Source organism: Ursus americanus, chromosome 6, assembly GCF_024610735.1.
Source record: "Ursus americanus isolate L20-20 chromosome 6, mUrsAme1.1.p, whole genome shotgun sequence".
Classification (NCBI taxonomy): Eukaryota; Metazoa; Chordata; class Mammalia; order Carnivora; family Ursidae; genus Ursus; species Ursus americanus.
The window spans coordinates 83,185,671-83,212,136 of record NC_142132.1 but is presented as its reverse complement, the minus strand read 5'-3'; the positions used below and the strand labels follow the sequence as shown (position 1 = coordinate 83,212,136).

General features: G+C 44.2%; 1 protein-coding gene across 1 annotated transcript in view; it reads left to right on the top strand.

The window, feature by feature from the left end:
- Positions 1-8,410, top strand: part of ACTN2 (actinin alpha 2) — a 63,082-nt gene extending 54,672 nt beyond the window's left edge. The window contains exons 16-21 of the mRNA XM_045802331.2: positions 1,923-2,057; positions 2,875-3,054; positions 3,661-3,807; positions 5,758-5,823; positions 6,614-6,772; positions 8,196-8,410. Coding sequence (XP_045658287.1) covers positions 1,923-2,057; positions 2,875-3,054; positions 3,661-3,807; positions 5,758-5,823; positions 6,614-6,772; positions 8,196-8,354 — 846 coding nt within the window. The 3' untranslated portion in view covers positions 8,355-8,410. The remainder of the gene's footprint in view (positions 1-1,922; positions 2,058-2,874; positions 3,055-3,660; positions 3,808-5,757; positions 5,824-6,613; positions 6,773-8,195) is intronic.
- Positions 8,411-26,466: the final 18,056 nt, after the last annotated feature.

The window sequence follows — 26,466 nt, the reverse complement described above, 5'->3', positions numbered from 1 at the left end:
TCGGGCAGATGACCTAACTAATGCTGGCCAGGTGACTGTTTAAGATTCCATTCGCGGGCAAACTGGAACTGTAACTGAGTCTTGGGTTGGTGACGTGGGGCTTAGCCTAAGCGACTCCATTTTGGGCCTGTTGTCTTGTTTTTAACAGATGAAATATGGTAGACTCTTAAATGCCATTGGGCAGCCTCTGATTTGTAAGGAGGGAAAGTAGAAATGCTTTTCCTTAAGAAGATCTTATAAAATGTTGGCAAAATCAGTATAGGTTATGAGACTAATACCATAAGGGAAACTATTTTTAAAACCCCCACTGAAAATTTGTTTTCACTCAAGCCTGCCTATAGTACGTATTTCATTAAAGAATTTTTAGAATATGGGATAGACACTTCCCAAATGTGTGTGAATTTTAAATGCAGAAAAATCACCTAGAAAACTGAGGAACTCAAGTACTCCTGCTGACTTGCTGCCTTTTAGATTTTGGGAAACTGTCCACAGATTTAATTATAGTCCACATGGGATATTTGAGCCTTTTTGTCTCATTCTTAAGAAGAATTATTTTCATGGTGTAAATTATAGCACAGTTATCTCCATATGCTGCCGCAGAGTCTCTCAAGAATAAGTCCACCAGGTGGATTTGAGGTGGCTTGTTATAAAAACACCCCTGCAGCAATTGTTCAGTCACCAACAGTGTAAAAGAGGAGACGACCAGGTATGGGGAGGAGAGAGGGTGCCTGAGAGGACGGACTGCCTGCATTTGAGCTTCAGAGCGCTCAGGCCTTCTGACAGCCGTCGTGGAAAGGGAACCATGTTGAGCTAAGTCGTCCTCCTGAAGGAGAGAGAAATATGTCCTTTCTTAAAGTGGGACAAACATTTCTCCCAGCACGAAGTTAAAGGGCAAAGTGGGCACGTGGATTTTTGTGAGAGGGACATTACGAACAGTGACGTTTGTAGGAGCAGTTTTGCAGAAAACGCCAAAAAGACTTTTGAAATAGTTCCTTTGTCTGTGGATTCCAAGAGAACTCAGGCAGGCATGAGAATGTAAATCCCAGGGTACAAATGGAACGAGAAAGACGTAGGCTGGCACAACACTTTCCTGCGATCCCATGTTAGATAGCAGTTGGACTCGAGAACCTAGCAGGGTCCTTACCCGTTTTGTGTCTTGGATGCCTCTGGCGGTCTGGGGCTGCCTGCGGATCCCTTCAGATCACTGTAGCTGTAAATTCATAAAAACATTTAAGGTGGCAACAGAAACAAATGATGTTAAATCATTAAAAAAATTTTAATGTTTTTTTTTAAAGTTGCCGTATGATAATAGATGTGCTGCCGCACAGACACATTTAAAACTGGGTCTAACAGCAGGTCTGGTCATCTTGAAGCAGGGTGACTGTGCGTGCTATTTTGAGAGGCAGGCAGTAACTAACTTTATGTGAGACTGTGATTTCTACCGTGACCCAGTCACAGCACGGCTAAACATGACTGTGGATTTGCTGCCCACGTTCGTAATCGAAGAAAGCACTAACTTTCAGTCAGAGATCATGAAAATAAAGATGTCAGCTTTCCCTCATTCAAGTTCACAAATCCTCTGTGCTGTGGACCGGGCCCCTGAAACACCTCCCCATTCCCCCCACCCCACCCCTGCCCCTGGCTGCAGGGATGTCCCTGTCCCTAATGCAGACACACCCAGTCTTTCCACTGGGAGGCTGCCAGGGCTAGACACAGCTCTCCTTTAGTTCCTGTAGTAGGGGCACCCTCTCCCCCCTCCTCTCCCTACTTCCCCTGCCCTCTCCCCCATGTTCCCCTCCTCCCCTTCCTCCCCACCCTCCCTCTATTCCCACCCCTACACTTTGGACTTTTGGCACCTATCTTGGTCACTCCTACTGGGTGCAAGCTGGTCTCTAATCCCTGTTGCCCTTGGTCCCTGACAGGTGAAGCAGCTCGTGCCCGTCCGGGATCAGTCCCTGCAGGAGGAGCTGGCCCGCCAGCACGCCAATGAGCGTCTGCGACGCCAGTTTGCTGCTCAGGCCAATGCCATTGGGCCATGGATCCAGAACAAGATGGAGGTAGGGCGGTGCCCTTCCAAAGAGCTTCTTGCAACCCTCGAAATTACTCCCTGTGCTGAGCTCGTGTAGCCTTGGGCATCGGTGCAGTACGTGGGGGGCCCAGTAAAATGGGGGACGAGGCTGTTCTTGATGCCATCCATTCATTTTGTTATTTAAAAGGATGTTGGGGCTGTTTCTTGGTGTTTAGCCTCTGTAGGCCCCATATTTTAAACCCTCCGTCCCTAAGGAGGACATGTGAAGAGTCACAAATGCTTTGCATTTTCAGAACATTTAAGGAAAAGTGCTCTTGGGATGACACTGATTTCTGGGTTCATTTTATCACTGAGAACAGCCAAGAGACATATATTGGCCTTCTTGTGTTTCTTCCAACCTCCCTTTCGGTGATAAAATGTTACCTTTTTTCTTAAAGGGAGAACCTGTAAAAATATAAGAAACTCTTGTGACCCTCCAGGGGTCTTCAATCTGTCGGGCAGCTTCTTTCCTGCAGACCCGCCCCCAGCCTCCCCCAGAACAGGGCAGCTCTGACCCAGGGAAGCTTCCCTCTTCATCCAAAGAAGAAATAACTCTTCTCTTGCCCCTCTTCTTGCTTTGCTGATTCAGATCTCGGTTGATTTCCCCCCAGCCCCTAGGTGAACTAGAAGTAGAGGTGCTGTCCTGCCGTGGGACTGCCGTTTCCCAGCTCTCCTGAGAAGCTCAGGGGACCGCGGCCGCACCGAGCGCCAGTGCAGCGTCTGAGCAGAATCGGGACTCGGGACGCGCACACGGTGGCCCTGGAGGCCAACCTGCCCGTTGACCCCCCTCTTGTTGCTTCCGTCAGGAGATTGCGCGGAGCTCCATCCAGATCACGGGCGCCCTGGAAGACCAGATGAACCAGCTGAAGCAGTACGAGCACAACATCATCAACTACAAGAACAACATCGACAAGCTGGAGGGAGACCATCAGCTCATCCAGGAGGCCCTGGTCTTTGACAACAAGCACACCAATTACACCATGGAGGTACGGGGCCAGACAGGCTGGGCGTGGCTCCCGGTTGTGACCCTTTCACCTCCTCTCGGCGTGTCTCCGTTCCTGGGAGGGTCTACACCGTGCAAGTGAGGGATCTTCACGCCTTCCCTGTGCCTGCCCGTGAACAAGCTCTGTGAACTCTATCAGAGCCATAGAAGTGTTAGTTTTCACCATCATCATCCTCATCATCAGCACAGTGAATTCCCTGCGCTGCTCGGAGAGTAACGAACGGTTCACGTTTCTACCAGTTTGGCCCCGTTTGCTCCCCCTGGGAGCCGGCGGGTGTAACCCAGGGCCCATCCCGCTACTTGGTAAATGGAAAGATATGTCGAGCGACAAGTAGACTCTCCATTGACCATTTTATTTACAAAGGGCCGGTTGCCACTGTTAGAACCCCACTCTCTCACTTCTGAGCACTTCCCACCACAGAATCTTAGAAAGAGTAAAAAATTAGAATGAAAGAAATATAAATAATAAAAGAGTCAGGTGAGCCCTACTTCTGTCCCTCTGGGTCAGCCCCCAGGTTAGGAAAACGAGGAGGGCAAGGTTGATGGGCTGGGAGGACCCGGAGCTGACCACTTCTTTGTCCTCTGGTAGCACATCCGCGTCGGGTGGGAGGTGCTGCTGACGACCATCGCCAGAACCATCAACGAGGTGGAGACCCAGATCCTGACGAGAGACGCGAAGGGCATCACCCAGGAGCAGATGAATGAGTTCAGGGCCTCCTTCAACCACTTCGACAGGGTACGTCTCCCTCGACTTGCTCGAAAGGCAGCACGTGGGATGTGAAGTAATATTCGTGCTCTTAGTTAAGTCTTAACGCCCTATGAACACCACAGGGAAGCAGGATGATTAAGGCTGAAGGAAAACAGCCACCAGAAAGGCAGTGCTAGGCTCTGACGTTGCGCACGGGGACGCCACGTGGAGGTTCGTGGGCAGCTTTCTGCAGGTGGCCCAATGGATGCCTTTGCAGTCGATGGCAAAGTGAGATTTGTCGAAGAAAAGTGTGTCCCTGCTGTGGTGTGGTTGTTGGACTTAGATCTTTTCTAAAGACTTAACTACGAAGGTACTTTGAGGTACTTTTCCCAAGTAACTATGTGGGTGAAGCACCTAGTGAAAACTTAACCTACTGTTTTGACATTCAAAAGTTATTTTTTTAATTAATAAAATGGACTCATGACATGTTTTAAGGAAAATGTACCAACAGAATGATGACCATTTTCATGATAAAGGCTTATAAAAAGTTACGTGCTGCTTTTAAAATATCACCTGGGATTTTGATTTGAATCATATTAAGTAAAACCAATTCTTTGTAAGAAAATTCCCAGTTTGCTTATTGTATGGCTAAAAGTAAGGCCGCATACCGTTTGCTAAAGATCCCTAAAAGAGGATATCCCATTACTCTGTACAGGACGCTGTGTGTGGTTTACAGTTATCAGTAAACAGTTCTCAGAATGCCTCTGGGCGGGGGCGCCTGGGAGGCTCCATCGGCTGAGCGGCTGACTCTTGATTTCAGCTCAGGTCACGACCTCGGGTTGTGAGATCGAGCGGTGTCAGGCTTGCGCTGGGTGTGAAGCCTGCTTGAGATTCTCTCTCTCCCCCTCCTCACCCCCGCCCCCAAAATGTCTCTGGGCTACGCAGCCAGCTTCACACGTGTTAGAGAGTTCAGACTGTAGACCTCTGAGGGGGACCTGAGACGTAATAAAGAACCGGCACATCTATTCGAATCCAAGATAATGAGATTGTCTTTTGCAACTCAAGCCCAAAGGAGGGCAATGAAGAACCTGCCAAGTTAAAAACTGGGTTCAAATATAAGGAGTATAGGTTCTGGGGAAAGGACATTTGCTTGAGGTCATGGGGAGAGGTGTCCGGGACGCAAACCCACTCTGCTTCACGTTCTCATTAAACAGTGGGGGCGGGGACGGCAGAGGGCGCAGCACACGTGCCCTGAAGGGCTCTGACTGCAGCTCTTAGAGTGAAGGCATCCCACGCGTGTGGCTGTGCTTCAGGAAGTGTGCCCGGCCCTCGGCCAGCACAGACTGGGGGTCGGAGGCAGGGAGAGAAAGCGAGCGGAGGGTCTCAGCACCGCGTGCACTTCATGTTACGTCTTGGGCGTTGTGTCACCCTTGTGGTGTCCGGAGAGTTGGGGTCGCCCTTTGTCCTGACCTGGCCTTTTCTCAGCTGTGATAGCGGTGGTCTGTGTGGGCCTCCCTGCTCACTGCTCTGTGCAGACCCCCGTGGGGAGGCTGGGTGATGCCTGGAGGGGCCACGCCATCCTGGCCCACGAGCCTGAGAGTGCTTGTGGGGTCCCTGGGCCTGAGTTCCAGGAGTGCTGTTGTTTTGGGGGAGCTCCCAATTTCTCGGGACACTTGGGCTCTGTCAGCAGTAGGTGGCGGTAGTGAGATCCTGACTGGGTCATTCTCGTGGCTCTGGGTGGTTTTTTTTCTGCTGCTTTCATGAACGTGTAGTCTCCTGTCATGTTTGCCTGGTGGTTATCCCCCTTTCTTCCTTTTTCCTTTTCAAGAAACTATTTTGTAACATCCCTGAGTTGGCTCCATCCCCTTATAAGTCAAGGGTGACCCTTCCTGTCTCCTTGGCAGGGCTCCACGGGGCCCTTCTCTTACGGCGTCTGTTCTGTTCGCTCGTTTGCCTTGTCCCCAATTCTCAGTCTCTGTTCTTTTTGTTTGTCGGCAGAGGAAGAACGGCCTGATGGATCACGAGGATTTCAGAGCCTGCTTGATTTCCATGGGCTATGATTTGGTAAGACAGAAGCTAAAATTTTACAAGGATTGGCTATTTTCTTGAGTTTGGGCGTACGTTACTGGAAGTGAGCAGCTTACAGTATGACAGCACATTTGGGATTGGTTCCCTTTCATTGTATAGGACGATCTTTTTGAGGGTTTGCCTGCTGTTGTATAAAGATCGTTTCATAGAACCAGAACACATACTGTTACTCAGTAATTGCTCAGATTTTCTTTTCCTAGTGAAGGAAGAAAACATGAACTTTTCAAAACAGCTTTCTTGCGATACAGTTCCCCCACATAAAGTGTATATAGTTCAATGGCTTTTAGTAGCCTGGTGATTTTCAAAGTGCTTTTCCCTCTAATACTAATTTGTATTTTGAACACGAGCTTCTTTGATTATTTTCAGACCCTTAAAAATCACGGGAGCCATGTTCTGAACTGCCCTCTACTCAGCAATGTTACTCTTGTTAGTCATAGTCTGAGGAAAGGCCCATCTCCCTCGCTCTCTGCCAATTCCTCTTCCAGAAGCACATTCAGGTCTGAAGGCTCCGTGGGTCAGAGCGAGGAAGGAATTGGGACATTCGGGAACTTCTAGCTTGATGTTACAGCAACTTGTAACATATTTGATGGCAATAAACTTAAGTCACCCTTCTGGGGAATGTGTTCCAAAGACTGAAGAAAATGCAGGGAAAACAGAAGTTTTCAGACCGTTAGGAATTTGTACGTCAGGCATGAAAGGAAGGGGAATGGCTCAGTTGAGGACTGTGTCCTGCTGAATTACGTGTGTCTTTGCAACCTTGCTTCAGGGCGAAGCTGAATTTGCCCGCATCATGACCCTGGTGGATCCCAACGCACAAGGCACCGTCACCTTCCAGTCCTTCATCGACTTCATGACGCGAGAGACGGCCGACACCGACACGGCCGAGCAGGTCATCGCCTCCTTCCGGATCCTGGCTTCTGATAAGGTCTGCACTGACAGACTTCCTTCTGCTTTTGTGGGAGCTCATGGCATTGTTCTAGGAAAGCAGGAAACAGTATTGCCAAGGAAAAACCATTTCGATGTTAGTGTATTTTGTACCACATCAGCACTGAATTCAGAAAGCCACAAGTAAACCTAACAGTGGCCCACACAGAACAGAGAAAATGCAGACACTCTGTTCCTGGCACTTGTGTGTGGGCCTCCCAGGGAGTTGGACAGAAGGAACCCAGCGCACATTTTGTAGAGTTTTTTGTGTGTGTTTCACTGGTTTAACTTCATTTTACATTCTGGGTTGGGAGATACAACTTAGAAAGAAGAAACTGCACAATTCAGATACTGTGGAACCGGGAACCTTTTCTTAAGGATCAGTGACCCTGACTTTGGGCCTGACCATGGAAGCAAAGTTAAATATAGCCATTCAGTCATTTAAAATATTGGCAAGCTTTGCATTACGTGTAGCCTAGAAATTAAGTAGGAGTTTAACTGCAAGTTCAGAATTTTCGAGTCTCATTCCCCAAACAATAACAACATCTTAGTAGGGTCAGTGTGCAGTAGAGTTCTTTTACTCTGTGTTCTGAGAGGGAAGAGGAATTTAGCATTCAGACACCAACAGAGCTATGTTTATTACCTTACAACGTCAGACAAGGTAAACTAGCCTGACAACAATGTTTATCTTAAAATTGATCCCGTATCATGAGGGTGGGGTACAAGGAGAGGGCCCATCTGATCAGGGGGTCATAAACCAAAGCTCATCTAACCTACCCATCCCCCCAAAAAACCCTACTATAAGTTAAGCATATTTGATATTTATTTACTTTGACTCTTAGCAACTGGTCTGTTTTACCAGAATTATCCTGTTTCCTGTTGGACATTTGACAGTTTAAAAAATACATACATTCCATTATTAAATGTCGATTTCATTTTGCTTTACTAAGTGGTTTTCTCCAGTAGCAAAATTAGCTTTTTAATCCACTGAGTAGAAAAATGACTCCATTTTCTAAAAACACATATCACATATATTAAAAAAAAGAAAGTGTTGATCATCTTAACTGTCCCTATATTCTCATCAGCATCTGATATAAACCAAGTATCCCTTTATCTTTCCAGTATGAGTCTTAGGTCATAGTATTTTTTGCTTGCACGATGGCTCGGTTTGAGAAATGCTGGTGATCGCCCTCCCTCTGCCGTTATGAAACATATTAAATTTCCTGTCGGCCCCGACAGATCACCTTGCAGACTGGCTCTCAGCAGTGAAACCCGGCCTTGTTGGTCGTCTGCTGCCGTGCCCCTTAGACCCCCTGCCTCTCATCCTTTATTAAACAAATACAAGCCCTGTGTCAGGATGACAACCGTTTGCGTGCTGTGTGTCCTGCGACGGAGCTCACTACCCTCGTGTGTGTTTTCTGCAGCCGTACATCCTGGCCGAGGAGCTGCGACGCGAGCTGCCCCCGGATCAGGCCCAGTACTGCATCAAGAGGATGCCCGCCTACTCGGGCCCGGGCAGCGTGCCCGGCGCCCTGGATTACACCGCGTTCTCCTCCGCCCTGTATGGGGAGAGCGATCTGTGATGCTGGGGCTCTGTAATCACTGATCCCATCAGAACGCAATAAAAGCTGAAGTCACAGTTGGTTTCCTGGAACCTTTGACAAGCTTTATTAAGTTAAGAGAGAGAAAAAAGAGTGTGCAGCTCAGTAGTTGGCCAGTGGCGTGACACGGCTGAAATGAAGTCTCTGTGGTTAGCGAGGTAGCGTGTGTCATCAGTAGCTGTCTTTATTTCTGGATTTGTAGGTGAATGCAATGAGATGGTCAGGTTTTTGTTTGTTTCTTTGATAAAACAGCAGATGGCTCAAGTAGTGTGAAGTCAGGAGGCTCTAGGGACGGGAGAAAAGTGAAAAATGGGAAATTGCAAAATACCCAAGATTTAAGATTAGGAAAAAAATTACAAATTAGGTAAACGTTTGATAAACATGAAATATTCTTCATGTTTAATATGTTTATGTGATTATCCCTAGCGCAGTATGTTTGGGATATTAGTGTTTTACTTTCTTGCTTATCCAAAGAGTAGGTATATTTGAATTTAATATTGTCCGGGAAATGAAAACCAACTACTGGAAAGATCTTTAGTCCCGAAAACTAGCAACTCTTTATCATTTAGGATTGTGTAGTCAGTTAGTGGGTTTCAATGCCTTATTTTTCCTCCAAAGTAGGGACCTCCTCAGGAAATACGAAAGTCAGTTTAATCGCCAGTGAGGAAGATACCAGCACTAGATAAAATGAGGGGTTTTTAGGATTATTTATTGATTCCGGGTCTCTGTGCTTTTTCTAGAACTTGTTAGCACAGGTTCTCCGTATAGAAGTGCTCTGTTTTTAAATAAACAAGTGTTCATAGTAGCAGTTCTAGGAGGGGACAGGTCAGAAACTGGGACCCTCATAGCTCTCCAGGAAGAACTTCTTTATGCCTGTGGTTTCCTGACCTGGCAAGGAGGAGTTTGTAGGAAACAGTAGGAAAGGCTTAATTCTCCACAGGCAGAGGTAAGTTCTTTCCTAATTCATTTCTGGACTCATTTCATGCAGTAGGAATTACTAGAGGTTTTTGCTAGCATGTGGGGTGCGTTTGCCGCCGTGACTGGCCGGTGCATCCCGACAAGTCCGGGTGTGGCTCTGTCCGCATCGGAAGCCTCACACGGTACACCCCACGTGCTCCCCGCATCTCTCGATCTTGTCAGTGCTCATTCGCTTTTCTGCGCCTGCTGCCGTATGCTGTAACGGTCCCCTCTGCTCCTCCATCTTGTTGACAGCTTGTAGAGAATAGAGCAGGAATTCTTTTTATATCTTAGCCCTTAATCATGATCAGGAAAGGAATTCAAAACAAACAAAAATGGTTGCAAACAGCAATTTAAGTGTTACTAGAAAAGGCAGTAATGTGGTTATTACCTACAGTCTGTGTCCTCGGATTTTTATAGACTTCCAGCAACAGAAACATAATATTTTCCATTCATAACTGCTTTTACTACATTGGCCCATTTAGAACCTTCAACCTTTTTAAGTTTCATTCAATGTGCTTCGTTTTATTAAGTAGATGGTAGTTTGCGAATTCCTGAAATATCCGAGTCCGTGAGTTTGATGCCAAACACTTGTGGGGTCATGTTTAGGGTGAACTCTGACTCCCTATTTTATTTCAAGCAGGTGCTATATTCCAGCCATAAACATTACGGAAACACTAGAAAGTTGTTCTGCCTTTGAGGCGACTGGGGGATTTGTGGTGGTTTAGGGCAGGGGTAGGTAGCTCATCTACCTAAAATTTTAATTTCTTTACAACATTCAGGCAGGAGAATGGATCAGCGCTCTATGCAAATAAATGGAGAAAAGAAGCAAACTCTGCAAAACACTTAATAAACATGTTTATACTCTCATTTTAGAAGTTATTTTTATTCCTGGAGCTGAACTATCAATTAAACTTTATTTGTAAAAGAAAAAGGAAAGAATTCCTGTTTTTTATTATTCCAAACAATAACCGGTTTCTTCAGTTAACCACAATCTTCATCACTTAAGATTCCATCATATTTTAGAAACTCTCATGGGAGTTAGGATTTGCCTGCCTTGAAGAATCAGAGACGGGCTTGTGGGGTGGAGGGTGAATCTGAGATGAGGAATTAAGGTTGACCCAGTTAGAGGTGAGTGATGAATGGACCGGGAAACTAAATGGATTAGGAAGGGATTTTTACCTAGGAGTTCATTTCAGAAAGCACAATAGGTAGTTTTTAAATGTGTGCATATCCAGCCCTCGGGGTTAAGACCTGGACATCTGAATTTTTTTAAAAGCTCCATGGAGGATTCTAATAGCACATAGTTGAAAACTACTGGATTAGGGGCTCCTGGCTGGCTCAGTCAGTAGAGCACGTGACTCTTGAACTTGGTCGGGGTCATGAGTTCGAGCCTCGTGTTGGGTGTAGAGATTACTTAAAAATAAAATCTTTTTAAAAAAGAAAGAATGATGAAAACCACTGGATTACAGGTAAAGGAAAGGATCGGCAGAGTAAAAAAATCTAAAAGAATTAGAGAAGCTCTTACTGGGAAGGTAAATAGGACAAATATGAATGGCCAAACTCCAGTACCGCCTGGTTGGTGACCTAGAAATGGCAGGCAAGGACCCAGTTTGAGGTGGGTACATCTGGTTTGGTATTCTGTCTTCCTGTGTACCTGACTCATGCATGGTCATGAACGAAGAAGCGGGAGATGAGCTCCTTCTGGCCCTTAACTGAAAGGACACAAATCTAAATGATACAAAGTTAGAAACTTGTACTTTAAGGCGAAGTTGCTGATTGTTACCGCAAGCTGACTAAAATTGACCCCCCAGTTTCCCTGGATTATTTCACAAGAAGGCATAGAGTGTGCCCAACAGCGTCCTTGAGCTTTCTTCAATACCTGGCAGCCTGGGCAGTGACTGTACTGTCCCGTCGGGGGCATTTTCATGTTTCCAGTGGAATCAGCAGAGAAGGAGACAGGGCCTGTTTCCCTTACACGTTCATAATAACTCGATACTTTGAAACTGGGAGCTGGAGGTGGTTGTGAGTTGTCAATGGGAACCCCTAGCCAAGGATTCCCCAGGGCCTTAAAGTCTGAAGTGAGGCGCACAGCAGTGCAGACATCCCCGCCGGTAAAACAGATGGGTACAAGAACTGCCCGGGAGCCCACCAGGGCATACGTGCAAATCCTTCTGCATGGCTGGGAAACCACAGCAGCTCATACACCAATGAAGGCTGCAGGCATGATGTGTCCTTGGGACAACCTACCACAGATGGAGAAAGATGAGCTATGTAAACTAACTATAAAGAGAAAAAGACTTTGTGAGTACTCAGTAAGAACCATGAAATGGTATCATGGTCAGCATTTAAGTGTATAATTTCAAAATTACTTAGTTGACCAATGCCCAAAGCCAAGAATGGCAGCCCTCATCAAAATCAGCTCCCTCATCGAAACTGCCTTACTGTTGCCTGGACCCCACCATAGAGCCCTCAGATCAGAATATCTGATCGGAGGGGAGGTGGGAGAGGCCAGTCAACGGTACTAGTCTTTCCCCTCGATCAATCTAACCTACAATTGAGGCTGAGCACCATGGCTTTTTCGGGAACCTGGGACTCTTGTGCTCTGCTCCGTGACTGTTGCCAATGGGATATGCAGAGAAATACAAGGAAATCCGTGCATTCACGTAGGCCAGTGCCCTTGGGGAGCCAGCCTTCTCTCTGGCCACCGTCCCACATACATCCCATCCCTGAGCAGCGTTCTTTCCCAAACGTCATCCTCTCTAACAACTGACTCAGGTGTTTCAGATGCCAGACAGGTTCTTTGCTCTTCTCCAGCGGGGGCCAGTCCATCATCCTTCCAGGCCCATCTCCTCCTTTGCGGGGCCTTCCCTAGACCAGCCCAATCTTCACAGCCTCACTCTCCTCTCCTTGCAGGGCTTATCCTTGCTCCTGCTTCGGGGGTCTCACACTGCCCTGGGGTGGTGCTGTGCTGAGATCGCCGAGGGCCGGGACTTGTCTTACCCGTGCATCCTTGAGTGCAGGACCCAGCACAGGGTGGGTAGTGAGTACTGAATGAACAGGTTTGCGTGTCGTGTGTTTGAGGGTGACTGAAGAGCAGCCACAGGAGAGAGAACAGGTGGAAATAATCAGGCCGATGGCTGGGCTGGAGTGGGGCAGGAAAGAGTTCACACTGATGAGTGACTTAGAGTAGTTCCAGCAGACATACCCATGCACGTGAAAATGTGCTTCGTGGAAATGGACCCTTTTAATGCATTTTGGGATGTACTCCTTCCTAACATCAGAGGATCTCCTTTGTCACTTTGGCCTGCAGAACCACCCCGCTTCTCACAAGAAAAGCGCACCCCTCACCCATTCTAAATCGAAGGTGCACTGACCTAGGGTATAAAAATCTGCAGGGCCCCAAACAAAGGGATTATTTGAACTCTTATTTGAATCCCTTAGTGGGGTGCTTAATCCAGGCACCACACCTCCAACCCCGAAACTTTCTACCTTTTCCAGTCTCATTCACTGTTCTGCTGGAGGTGAACCGTGGCCTTAGGAATGGAACCCACTGGCTCTTGTGGGGACATTCTGAAATCAGATACGTGTATTTTAAAGTATTGGGGGCGGCAGTAATGCCAGTTTTCACTTACTGACCTCCCCTTTTCCACTCCTCAATCATTGTCAAAAGAAGGGATTACTCACGAGGGAGATGGCTGACGGGAAATCAGAGCATCAGAACGTTCGCCCCCAGCCTGAGGCTTTCCCTTCGTATTTGCAGTAGTGTCTTCAGAAGAACAATATTTTAATTTTGTGTATTATTTTATTATTATTTATCTTACAGTTTGGGATTTTTCTGTGTCCTATTAAAGAAATCTCTGTTAAATATAGGGTCACTAATAATTTTTCTGTTTTCTTCTAGAATTTTTGTAATTTTTAAAAACATTTATTTGAGGGGCGCCTGGGTAGCGCAGTCGTTAAGCGTCTGCTTTCGGCTCAGGGCGTGATCCCGGCGATCCAGGATCGAGTCCCACATCGGTCTCCGGTAGACGTTTAACCAACCAAGCCACCCAGGCACCCCTAGAATTTTTGTAATTTTAACCATGACATTCAGATGTTTGATTCATTTTGAACTAAATTTTGTACTACAAACAGCAAAAATTGAAAAAGACATAAATGTAAAGATATATTCATGGGGAAAAAAAGGAAAATCAGAGCATCAGTAAGAAAGATTAACCATCTAAATGGTGCTTTTTTTTTTGGCCCTGTATTTAAGCAAAAGTAATTCTTTTCAGCTACGCTCGAGAATTATCCTTAGAAGGAGTTGGCTGGTTAGAAAAGCACCGTGGAACAGCAAAGGCGCTCATGGGTGTGCTTTCTGAGACAACCACACTTTGCAAATTTCACCAGACAAAGCCTGTGGTCATTTGTTACATGACTTCCCTGAGCTATGTGTGTATTACACAAAAAGGTGTTTAAAAGCATAATTATCCAAGCATTTAAAATATTCCAGTGGCAGTCTTGAACTTACTTCGTCTTAGAAAATATTTAGTATGTACTATTTCATATTAGCAAAAAAATAAGACGTATACTAGCTACCAGACCAATTAATTTTTAGCAGTCTGTCCTTACTCTTTCACTAAATACTTGGAAAAAGTTTGATCAGTATGTCTAACAAAATTAATGGAATCACTTTTTAATTGTATACATGATTTGTATTTATTTCCAAACACCAGAGTTCAATATACAGATGTGCACACATGTACCAAAGGAGTATCATTCCTTTCAGCATCCCCTTTGCTTCAGAAATAACTTAAAGTTGTAGCTACATATTATATTGCATAAGTAAATGAGAAAAATTTACATAATGAACAATTTCTATTAGCACCACAGCATTTTAATCTTGACTTAACTGCTCTTACAGGATTTGTTGCATTCTTTATTTCTCAGTGGTTTTTATTCTATTGCTCAAAATGCATTAACAGTTTATTTGTATTGAAGAAAAAAGTCTGATTTTTTTTTTAATGACAGGAAGTAAGAGTGATGTAGTGAATCATTTAGCCTGAATTTGGTAATTAGGTTCCCTGCAGACATTTTCCATTTTTTTGTTATCTAAAGCTGCACCTCCAATGTTTTGATGAAAATACAATTAAAGCACGTGATAATAGGAAAGCATTTTATTTTCAAAAAGATATTGGCAAGGGTGTGTTGAAATTGACGATTGCCCCCAACCCTTCCTGAGCGTAATGGACTAAACAGGGAGCCTGGAAGAGAAAGACGAGTGTCACCAACAGCTGGTTGTTAAGTCTGAGTGATGGAACGCTGAAGCCGAGAAGACATCTGGGCTCCTGTGTGACAGATTTGCCCCAGTGACATGGGCTGCTCACCTCAAGACTGTCATAGGGAAAGAAACACACTTGTCCATTTGACCCATACCAGTTTGAGCAGCGTGAGTCCATTTATATGCAGGGTTTTAAAAATATATATATAAATCCAGTACAGTACTGTAAATGTGTTGTTTCTTCCTTATGATTTTCTTAATAACATTTTCTTTCCTCTGGCTTTATTGTAAGAATACAGAGCATAATGCATATAACATACAAATACATGTTAATCGACTGTTATCAGTAAGGCTTCCAGGAGAGAGTAGGCTGTTAGTCGTGAAGTTTGGGGAGAGTCAAAAGTTCTATGTGGGTTTTCAGCTGCACGGGGTGGGGGATTGGCACCCTTTACCACCACGTTGTTTAAGGATCAACTGTATATGCTTTAAGCCACTGTATTTAGGGTCTCTGTTTTAGTGGCTTAGCTTTACCCCAAATAATACAATAGGAACCTTGACGGTTTCCTGACCTGGTTGCACGGGTATAGTTATGATATTTTATTTTATTTTATTTTTGAAGATTTTATTTATTTGAGAGAGAGAGCACACATGCATGACCATAAGTGGAGGGGAGGAGCAGAGGGAGAGGGAGAAGCAGACTCCCCGCGAGCAGGGAGCCTGACTTGGGGCTCAATCCCAGGACCCTGAGATCAGGACCTGGGCCAAAGGCAGACGCTTCACCGACTGAGCCACCCAAGTGCCCCTAGTTATGCTATTTTATTTTATTTTATTTTTTTAAAGATTTATTTATTTATTTATTAGACAGAGAGAGACAGCCAGCGAGAGAGGGAACACAAGCAGAGGGCGTGGGAGAGGAAGAAGCAGGTTCCTAGTGGAGGAGCCTGATGTGGGGCTCCATCCCGGAACGCCGGGATCGCGCCCTGAGCCGAAGGCAGACGCTTAACGACTGTGCCACCCAGGTGCCCCTAGTTATGGTATTTTAGATTGCAGTAAACATTTTCACATGTTTTTTTCTGTCAATTCATCTTTATATATATTTAATAATGGAAGATAGTGACATTTTGTAACAAATTCAACACATCCATCCATCCATCCATCCATCCATTCTTTCATTTTACAACCACTTTATGTAATTTTAAGCACAATTTTCAGACATTCTTTGTTTTCACATGCTTTTTTCCTTTCTCTTCTACATGGTCTTACTGTCCAACGCCCCTCTTTTTCCCGTAGGAGTGAATGTAAGCAGTTTTGCGCACACACACGGAATACCTTTATCTCTGGGGCTAAGGTTCTTTGTCTCTCTCCTGTCCCCACCCATCCCTTTATTCTCTTTCAAATAATCATCTCTGTTCTCTTTCGAGAGTGTTGTTTGTTTCGTCAAAAGAGACTATGTGATATGGATCTGGAAGGATAAGCATGTCAAATGTCTTATCTTCCACTTGGAACTTCCGTTATGACGTCACTTTCTTAGGAGAAGACTGACAGATGGCATCGGTGGGGAAAGGTCGCTGGTCAGCCTTGCCTCGCTCCTCGCCATTTTGTTATTTTGGTCCCTGATCACCCGGTGTGTTTGGGATGCTGGTTACACTGGCAGTCGCACCACATACACCTCAGGCTGCGACTCCTGTGGTGCTCTTGCTACCCTGCTGCTTCCGACCCAGGACATCAGCTGCCAGGGTTAAGGCTGCTGCCTGCTCCTTCCTTCCACTGTGGTGGGCCTCAGGGGCCTGGGGTCCACACGGCAGGACCAGCCCCAGCTCTCTCCGCTCTCCAGCAGAGCGGTCTACTTTAGGATTGCTCTAGAAGCTCACATGCGGAAGGGATCCACACATCCGAATCCCAGTGGGGAGCTCTACGAGCACCGAGTTGTTGCCATGGAGTTAAACTTTTATTGCTTCTTCCTGTAACTGATGGCCCCCAAATGGTTATCATAAAACTAACCAGTCATTGCCCTGCTTACTTTCGATAGTCATGGAAGGCTATGGGGTAGAGTCTTGCTGAGGATTCGTGAGGCCCAGCAAATCTGATGGCCAGCCTCAGGCGTATGCCTGGAACAGTGCGGCTTTCTGGTCAACTCTTCCTTGTCTGCCTCCAGAACTATTAAAATAAGGAATGTTCTGTCACGTACCTAAAATCCTCTTGTGAAACATGCTTTGGGAAATACCGATTTAAAGATAGAAACAGGATTTCAGGAAATTATGGCCCAGAGATAATCTCATCCAAACCTCTTAATTTGGTAGAAACGAGTCTCAGAGAAGAAAGGTGACACCCATTATCACAGCTGCTCCTCACAGCAGTCCCCTTGAATTAACCATTATCCTCCTTCCACAGAAAATTGAGGGCATCATGGTTAAGTGACTGTGATTGCCCAGCTAGCAGAGTTGGGACTTCCAGAACTCTTCTTATGCATTGCCCTAAGATGAATTTTGAAGGTAGGCAATTCTGACTCTGATTCTAATACCACACACAGGGCCGCATTTCATTTCTTGCCGGGGTGTAGACTGTAGGAGCCATTCTCCAATACATCAAAAATCCACACTTTTTCCCTAGTGGGCTGGGTGTCTGAATCACCCAATTCTGTGTGATGCATGAGATGTTCCATACTGAGTGGTTCAGGGAAAAATAAACAGATAAAATATTAAATGGAAATATGTATCAAATTTGCAAAACCAAATGAACCCCCAGCCTGCTGGAGTATTCATTTAAGCAGTAAACATGTAAGAAGCAGACTATTTGCTTGCTTCAGATGTATGAAAGTCCTTAAGACTCTAGATTTAAACACTACATATATATGTTTATGTCCTAACATATGTACACATTCAATATTATTATGAGGTTAAAAATGGAACAGGTTACTTAGAGCCTGGAGATCAGGGACAACCGGATCTCTCAGACAATGCAACCGGTAGTCTTCCACTAAAAGTCCAGTGTCCAATAAGATCACTGAATTGGAAGTTCTTTATCCCCAGCAGACTGAAGTTCTTTAAAGACAGGGACCATGCCGTATTTCTCTTAATCCCTGCTGCTCATCACAGCGCTTGCATAAAATAGGCATTCAATAAATCTTCATTGAATGAACGATGTCTAAGCTTCTTCTACGTAGGTTTTCTTTGACACAGGACGCATGGCCTCAGTCAGTGCTTGAACCTGCTTTATGCCAACACCTACTACTATTCAAGGCTCGACTGCCCCCTCTGTTCCAGGCTTGGGCCCCCAGGTGTTTCCCAGAGACCATGGCTCCTGGCTGATGGCTCTCTCCAGGGAAGCTCATTGGTGGAATGGATAGGATGCATACTCCAGGGCTCACTGCTCACTGCCAGCTTCCTTACAGTTGGCTGTGGCCAGAAATGAGGAGGGCCGGCTGGTGAATAAGGGAGGTGCTTGCTGAGAGGGGGTGTTAGGAGGATTGGTCAGACAGTGAGCAGTGTGCAGATGGAAGGACTGGGAGAGAGCCAGAGAAAGGCCAGCAGCACCCACCTTCCACCCCCACAGAGTGCTAGGTAGTTTTAAGACAGGTAATTCTTCCATGTATGCTAATAACAATCATTCCAAGATCCGCTGACATTAGAATGCAGACATATTTGGGGAAGGCTGTTTTACGAGTCCTAGGGTGAGACAAGGGCCTAGCCTAAGGCAGAGGCAGAAGAGCAGAGACACCTCGGCAGAGTCTTCCCATCCTGACTTGAAACCACTCAGTTTAGGGTCCCTGCCTAGTTTTATCTTTTTTGTCTTGTGACATAATGAAGCACAAGGAAGGGGGAAAAAACCCCATGATCATCTGAATTGATACAGAAAAAGAATATGATAATACTTAACACCCTTACATGATAAAAACACTCAATAAAATAGAAGCAGTATGGTACTTCCTTAAGATGATAAAGACCATATGAAATGAAACTCGCAGCTAACATCATGTTCAATGGTGAAAGGCTGAAAGCTTTTCCTCCAAGATCAGAAACGAGGCAAGCATGTCTGCTTTCACCTACTGCTATTCAACATAGTACTGGAAGTTCTAGCCAGAGCAATTAGTCAAGAAGAACAAATAAAAGACATCTAAACTGGAAAGAAGGTAAGATGATGACTGTTCACAGAAGACATCTTCTATGTAGAAAACCTCAAGAATTCACACACACAAAATTGTTAGAGCCAATAAATGAATTCAGTAAAGATTCAAATACAAAATTAACACTCCCAAATCAGTTCTATTTCTATACATTTGCTGTGAACAATCTAAAAAGGAACTTATGAAATGATTCCGTTTGCCATAGCATTAAACAGAATAAAATACTTAGGAATTGATTTAATCAAGGAGGTAAAAGGCTTGCACACTGAAAACTACAAGACACTGCTGTAAGAAATTAAAGAAGACCTAACTAAATGGAAAGATATCATACATCTATGAATTGAAATATTGTTAAATGTCAGTAGTACCCACAGCAATGTGCGGATTCAATGCAATCCATATTAAAATCTCAATGGCATTTTAATAGAAATAGGAAAACTCACCCTAAAATTCATCTGAAATCTCAAGGAACCTCAAATAGCCAAATAGCTTGAGAAAAAAGAACAAAGTTGAAGGACTCATACTTCCTGATTTCAAAATGTACCACAAAGCTAAGCGGTGTAGTACTGGCATAAGATAAACATATAGGCCAATGGAACAAACTACGGAACCCAAGAATAAACCCTCACATGTATGGTTAATTGATTTTTTGACAAGGATGCCAAGACCATTCAACAGGGAAAGAAAAGTCTTTTCAACAAATTGTGGTGGGAAAATTTGGATTCCACGTGCAAAAGGTAAATTTGGACCCTTATTTTACACCATATGTAAAAATTAACTCAAAATGAATGAGAGACCTAATCTGAATAGCTAAAACTACAAAAATCTTGGAAGAAAACATAGGGAACACAGGGGGAAATGCTCATGCCATTGGATTTAGCAATGATTTCATGGATATAGCACTAAGAGAACAGGTCATAAAATGAAAAAATATATAAATTGGACTTCAACAAAACTAAAAACTTTTGTGCCTCAAGGGACACTATCAAGACAGTGAAAAGACAACCCACAGAATGGGAGAAAATATCCACAAATCATGTGTCTGATAAGGGATTAATATCCAGAATATATAAATATAAATAATACAACAACAAAAAATAACCTAGTTCAAAAATGGGCAAAGGATTTAAGCAGACATTTCTCCAAAGAAGATAGACAAATGGCCAATAAGCACATGAAGGTTATTCGGCATTACTCATCATTAGAGAAATGCAAACCAAAATCACAACGAGATATCATGTGACTCCTATTAAGATGGCTATTATCAATAAGATGAAAAACGACAAGTGTTGGCAAGGTTGCAGAGAAATTAGAACTTTTCTACATTGCTGGTCAGAATGTAAAATGTTGCAGCCACTGTACAAAATGGTTGGGAAGTTCCTCAAAAAGCTAAAGAATTACTACAAAACCCAGTAATTTCAGTTCCCAAGTATATACCCAAAAGGTTGAAAGCAGGGCCTGGAGCAAACACTTGTCAGCTGATGTTCACTGCAGCATTACTTCCAACAGTTACAAGGTGGAAACTATGCACACGTCCGTGAACATCATGGTGTATTCGTACAATGGAATACTATTTGGCCTTAAAAAGGAACAAAGCTCTGATACATGCTACAACGTGAGTGAGCCTTGAAAACATGATGGTTCATGAAATGACTCAGGGACATAAAGGAGGAATTAATTCCATTTACATGAGGTTCCTGGAGTAGTCAAATTCACAGAGACAGAAAGCAGAGTATAGATTACGAGGGACTGGGATGAGGAGGAATGGGGAGTTATTGCTTAATTGTTACAAGGTTTCCGTTTTGGATGGCCAAGAAGTTTTGGAAGTGTATAATGGTGATGGTTGCACCATATTATGACTGTAATCAATGCCACAAATGGTATACTTAAAAAAAGGTTAAAATGCCAAATTTTATGTTATATAACACAATTTAAAAAATGAATAATGTAATACACCAAAAACCATTGAATTGTATGCCTTAAATAAGTGAATTGCACGATATGTGAATTATAGCTCAGTAGATCTGTTTAAAAAAAAAAGCAAGGAAAGAAGGAACAACACAGCAATCAGTTTTAGGGGAAAAGGATGAAATTCAAAAATTTCATAGGTAATCAGCTGTTCAAGTGTGCAAGCAGTAGAAAGACATGTTACATATGGCAGAGCTTAGAACATCTATGTGCCCTTCTTCAACTACTTGTGACCAAGGAATACCCTTTTCCAAGGAAGCTGTCTTGGGCCTTCTTATAAGAGCCTTATCCCGTTCATGAGGGTTCTACTGTCATAACCTAAGCACCGTCCAAAGGCTCCACCTCCCAAAACCATCACATTGGGCATTTGTTCTTTGCATTTTGAATGAACGTCTTCCTTTCCTCCAGCCGATAGCTTTTCATTTGTATTTCCCTTATTCTATCTCTGGTTTGCCTGCTTTGTCTTACTTATTTATAATCTCTCCTTATCTATACTGCAGGATCTTTGGGGTAGAAATCCTATTTTGAAGATTTTATTTATTTGAGAGAGAGAGAGCCAGTGGCAGAGGGAAAGGGAGAAGCAGACTCCTCACTGAGCAAAGAGCCCGATGCAGGACTCGATTCCAGGACCCGGGGATCATGACCTGAGCTGAAGGCAGACGCTTCACGGGCTGAGCCACCAGGTGCTCCTAGAAATCCTGTTTTGAACATTTCTGTATTCCCCCACAGCACCTGACATAGTACTTACCTACTTCCGGCACTTAATTAGTACTTGTTTTATCGAATTTTTTAAAACTCTGCTGTCAATATTAGTTATACATTTTGATAGTCTGAATAATGCCATAGATTTCAATTTCTTTGAAATTAAATTAGCTCCTAGGGAAAAAAAATTCCAAGATTTAACACACTACAGAATTAACCCTGCAGTGCAAATTAATAGTGTTTGACAAGTAGAATGAATAAGTGACTGTTGGTAAGATATTTACTTGAGGAAAAACATAGATTATGTAATGTTTTCGGGCAATATTTCATTTCTGAGAGGCGTCCAAATTAATGGTTTTAATAAGGACTTTATATGAAGGTCCTTAATACCAACAGGTCTTCCAAGTGGAAAGCTACCTCAAATGTCATTAGAAGTACGTGATACTTACACGTGGGCATTCTCAATCATATACCAGGTATACTGTCGTTCTACTTCCAGTGGAAACAACTACCCCAGCATAGTTGTCTGTCTGCAGAGAAGGACCCAGGCAATAGCTGGACGACTCTGGAGGTCAAACCGTGATCTCGGGTGTACATCCCCGCTGCCCCAAACGCAAGGGTAGAGGGCCCCACTAGCGAGGTGGGCGTTCCTGAGTCCCTTCTCCGTGCCTCCATTCCTAACCCATACTCAGCACACCCAATCGCCCCCATTTGCTGAGGAATACCGTGTTTCTTTACTGGGATTAACACCTTTCATTAAAATAGAGTCCGCTTCCTCCGGGGATTATTTTGCTTTATTTAATGTTACCCCTGTGAGACTTATCATTGGAAAATAAAAAAAATCGTATCTCCAATTTTAGAGAATGATTATAGCTTTCAAGTGATATCCTGGTAAAAACAAAAGCAAGCACATCAAATCCTCTCTGTCCCTTCTATAGGGTCCATGTTTCTCCAAGTAACTTCTTCTTTTTTTTTTTTAAGATTTTATTTTTAAACAATCTCTGGACTCAGTGTGGAGCTCACACTTAACAACCCTGAGATGGAGAGTCTCATGCTCTACCAACCGAACCGGTCAGGCACTCCCCACTAATTCTTGCAAACATTTATGCATTGGCCACTGTGTGCCCAGGGACTAGATGTTGCTGTAGATGTAGTTAGGGCCGAGCCAGAAGAAGTCTGTATTTAATAAGACTTTGCTGGGACGCCTGGGTGGCTCAGTCGGTGAGGCGTCTGCCTTCAGCTCAGGTCCCGATCCCAGAGTTCCAGGATCAAGCTCCGCATGGCATCCGGGAGTCTACTTCTCCCTCTCCTTCTGCCCCTCTCTCTGCTCATGCTCTCCCCCTTGCTCTCAAATATATAAAATCTTAAAAAAAAAAAACCCAAAGCAAAACAACTTTCTTAAACTGAATAAAAGGCTTCAGTATGCAAGGCAAGAGGGCAGACAGGGTAGCAGGCAGTGCCTGACCTTCCAGACCTCGGGAAGGTCTTGTCCTAACACTCTGGGGGTGGTTTGTGATCTTCTTTGAACACTGAATTTTTATCTGTCCCCCAAAGCCATGTAGGAGTATCTTCCACTGAAAATGTGGCATACTTAAAATCCCAGGGTTTCTGGAATGAGAATGACGTTTATTTCACTACTAAGAAAGTGGTAACATTTTTTAAACTCATGTTATATTGTAAATGAGGGCGGGGCTCCTGAGTAACAGCTGAATTGATATGCAATTTGGGACTTCGGCCCTTCTGGGAAGAGGGCTGCCCACAGGGAAGGCTTCGCTCAGCCGCAAAGTGCACAAACACTGAAACCAGTTTTTCCAGGTTTGAGGACCAGCTGCCGTGCCCTGGAAATGTGACCTTGGGCAAGTTGTTTAAGTTCTCTCTTTTTTCTTTTCCTTTTCTTTTAGGTTAATCAGTAAAGCAAGGCAAGTGGAGAAGGAACAAAGAAATCCCTAACTGGCTGTGATCATTGATGACTGGACTCCGACCAAAGTCTCTCTCCCTTGGTTTTTTCATCATGAAACAAGGGTAATAAGAGCACCTAGCTTTTGGAGATCCTCCTCCGTGGCACTAATCTTGCTTTATAATGATATACGTGATTATCATTTTTCCCACGCTCTAGGCTGCAGGACCTGAGTTTCTCATTATTTTAGCTCCAGTGCCTGGGCTGTGTCAACAATTACTTGTTAAACAAACAAATAATAATGCCAACAATTCATAGGATTTCAACAATTGGATGTTTTTTAAAAAAATTATATATATATATATATTTAATATTTATTTATTTGAGAGAGAGCGAGAGATAGAAAGAGAGCACAAGCAGGGGGACTGGCAGGCAGAGGGAGAAGCCACCAGCCGCTGAGCAGGGAGCCTGATGTGGGGCTGGATCCCATGACCCTGAGACCATGACCTGAGCTGAAGGCAGACGTTCAGTCAACTGAGCCACCCAGGCACCCAGTCAGATCTTTAAATGCCGGTACACCACAACTCTTATCTTTAATATCTCTGAATCATGTCCCAAATACCGTAGAAATTCTAGGTTTCAACTTGACTATCTTAATTGGAACTTGCCTCCCTGCTTCCCAAGCAGGGCCAGAAAGTAAAGTTTTAAATCACCTCTATTTTAAAATTTGCCCTTTAGAGGAAAAAAAACCCAAAATATTAACTGGGCTAAAATTGCTGAACTTTTTAAGCACTGAACCCTAATCAATTTCTTTTTGTAGTTGTGAGAAAAGAATTTGTTCTCAATGAACTCTTCTCAATTTAAAATTTTTTTCTGATTTCCCTCCAGGTCTATACTGTAATTTCCAGACTTCAAAGGTAAGACTTTAAAAAGTGTCAGTCACTTTGCCTCCTTATATCTCATTTATAAAAGTAAAAGTTTAGCAGTTAGCTGAAAGTTTAGCTCCCAGTTCATCATCTTACACTGATTAAATACCACGTTCCTGTCTATTAAATAAAAATGTTTGGCTGTACTTCTAGGTCAAATCAACCACCCCCCAAAAACCCAAAACCAAAAAGCCAAACCAAAGCAAATTTTAAAAAGTGAAAACCCAGGATGCCTGGGTGGCTCATAGCCTCTGCCTTTGGCTCAGGTCATGATCTCGGGGTCCTGGGATGGAGCCCCACATGGGGCTCCCTGCTCAGCAGGGAGTTTGTTTTTCTCTCTCCTTCTGCTTCTCCTCCCTTCCCCCGCCTTTGTAAAAGCAAAACCCTTCACACTTTGCTCGGATTTTCTGAAAAAGTTTTAAATATCCTCACAATTAAATCCACAAATGTTCTCCTTTCTGTTTCAGAATTGATATTTTCAGTATTTGGAATTAAGTTTTTGCTTAACTTATAACTTACAGTGTTGGGCTCTGGCTGCCTGGGTCCCTACTCTACTGCTCTTTAGTTGCATGAGCCCTTGGGTATTTCCTTCTTGCTTAATTTCTGCCTCTCTAAAATAGGAACAAATATATGGATCCTATTTTATAAGAATGAAGATTAAAATAAGAGATGGCCCATAAGAACTTTAGAGTTCCATACACGAGAGCCAGTATTATCATGTAACCAGATCAAGCGCATTTTTTGGATTTCCTTTTAGCCAGGTGCGACATACAGGTGCTGGCATAATTGGCCAGGTTAAAGATGAACTACATTTTGATAACTAAGAATGCTATTGGGGGGCGCCTGGGTGGCTCAGTCGGTGAAGTGTCTGCCTTCCACTCAGGTCATGATCCCGGGGTCCTGGGATTGAGCCCCTTCGAGTTGGCTTCTCCTTCTCCCTCTGCCCCTCCCCCCCACTCATGCTCGCTCTCTCTCTCTCAAATAAATAAATAAAATCTTTAGCCAACTGACTTCCTCAGGTGTCAAAGCCCTACAGTGAGAGATGGTAATTGTCTCCGTGCAGGAGGAAAAGTGGGGGGGGGGGGGCAAGGCCTCTCCAGGGCTATTGGTGACAATAAAATAACTTCAAATTTCCTTTGTATTCTTTTTTACTACCTTGTACTTGGCAACAAGACTGTATATCACAGAATCAGTAAATTCAGCTCAATTACTACAATCCATATGGGTTATCAAAGTGCTTGTTGACCTATGTGACTCTGGAGTGGGTCAAAATCTTGAGATTATGAAAGGATTTGAGGGAAGAAGGACAAAGTCAGGGATCTTCTGGGGAAAGCTAATGGTCGCCTTGACACCCCCCTGGGGGTAGCAATCCCTTGTTCCAGAAATGACTCTCAGTTGACATTCTTAGGACTCTGACTAGCAGGACACCAAAGCAACCCAATGGGCTTGACACACAGAGTCAAGCCCATAGAATAATGTTTTTTTTTAAAGATTTTATTTATTTATTTGAGACAGAGAGAGAGAGAGAGAGAGTGTGAACGCAGACAAGTGGGGAGAAGGGGCAAAGGGAGAGGGAGAAGCAGACTCTCTACTGAACAGGGAGCCCGATGTGGGGCTTGATCCCAGGACCCTGATATCATGACCCGAGCCGAAGGCAGATGCTTCACCAACTGAGCCACCCAAGGTCCATAGAACAATGTATAAACTGGAATACAGTTTACTTCCTGGCGTACAGTAAGAGTGGGGGATTTAAGTTCACCAATCAGAGCTTCTTTCTGCGAAGACAAACCCACTGGGAGAGAAGCTCAAAACAACCCAAAAACAACCAATGGTTTTTTGGAGCCTTACTCTACATACTGGGTGTGTGATGAATGAGCTTAATGAGAGTGAGGGTGAAGATGCGGGTGGGGGGCGGGCTAGCAGAGTATCATCAAAATAAGGTAATAGATGCTTTGCTACAGAAATAGAGAAATCGAGGCTTTGCCTCGGTGGTCCTACCTCATCTACAGATGTATTTGTATTAGTTTCCTAGGCCTAGTGTAAGAAAGTACCACAGGATGGGTGGCCTAAAACAACAGAATTGTACTGTGTCATAGTTCTGGAAACCACAAGTCCAAAACCAAGGTGTCAGCAGGGCCATGCTGATCTCTGTTTTTGTTGTCACAAGTCTATTTTTTCCTTGTGTATCTCTCTCCTCCCAATAAGGACAGCACTCATGTTGGACTAAGGGTCCATTCTCCTTGGACCTCATCTTAACT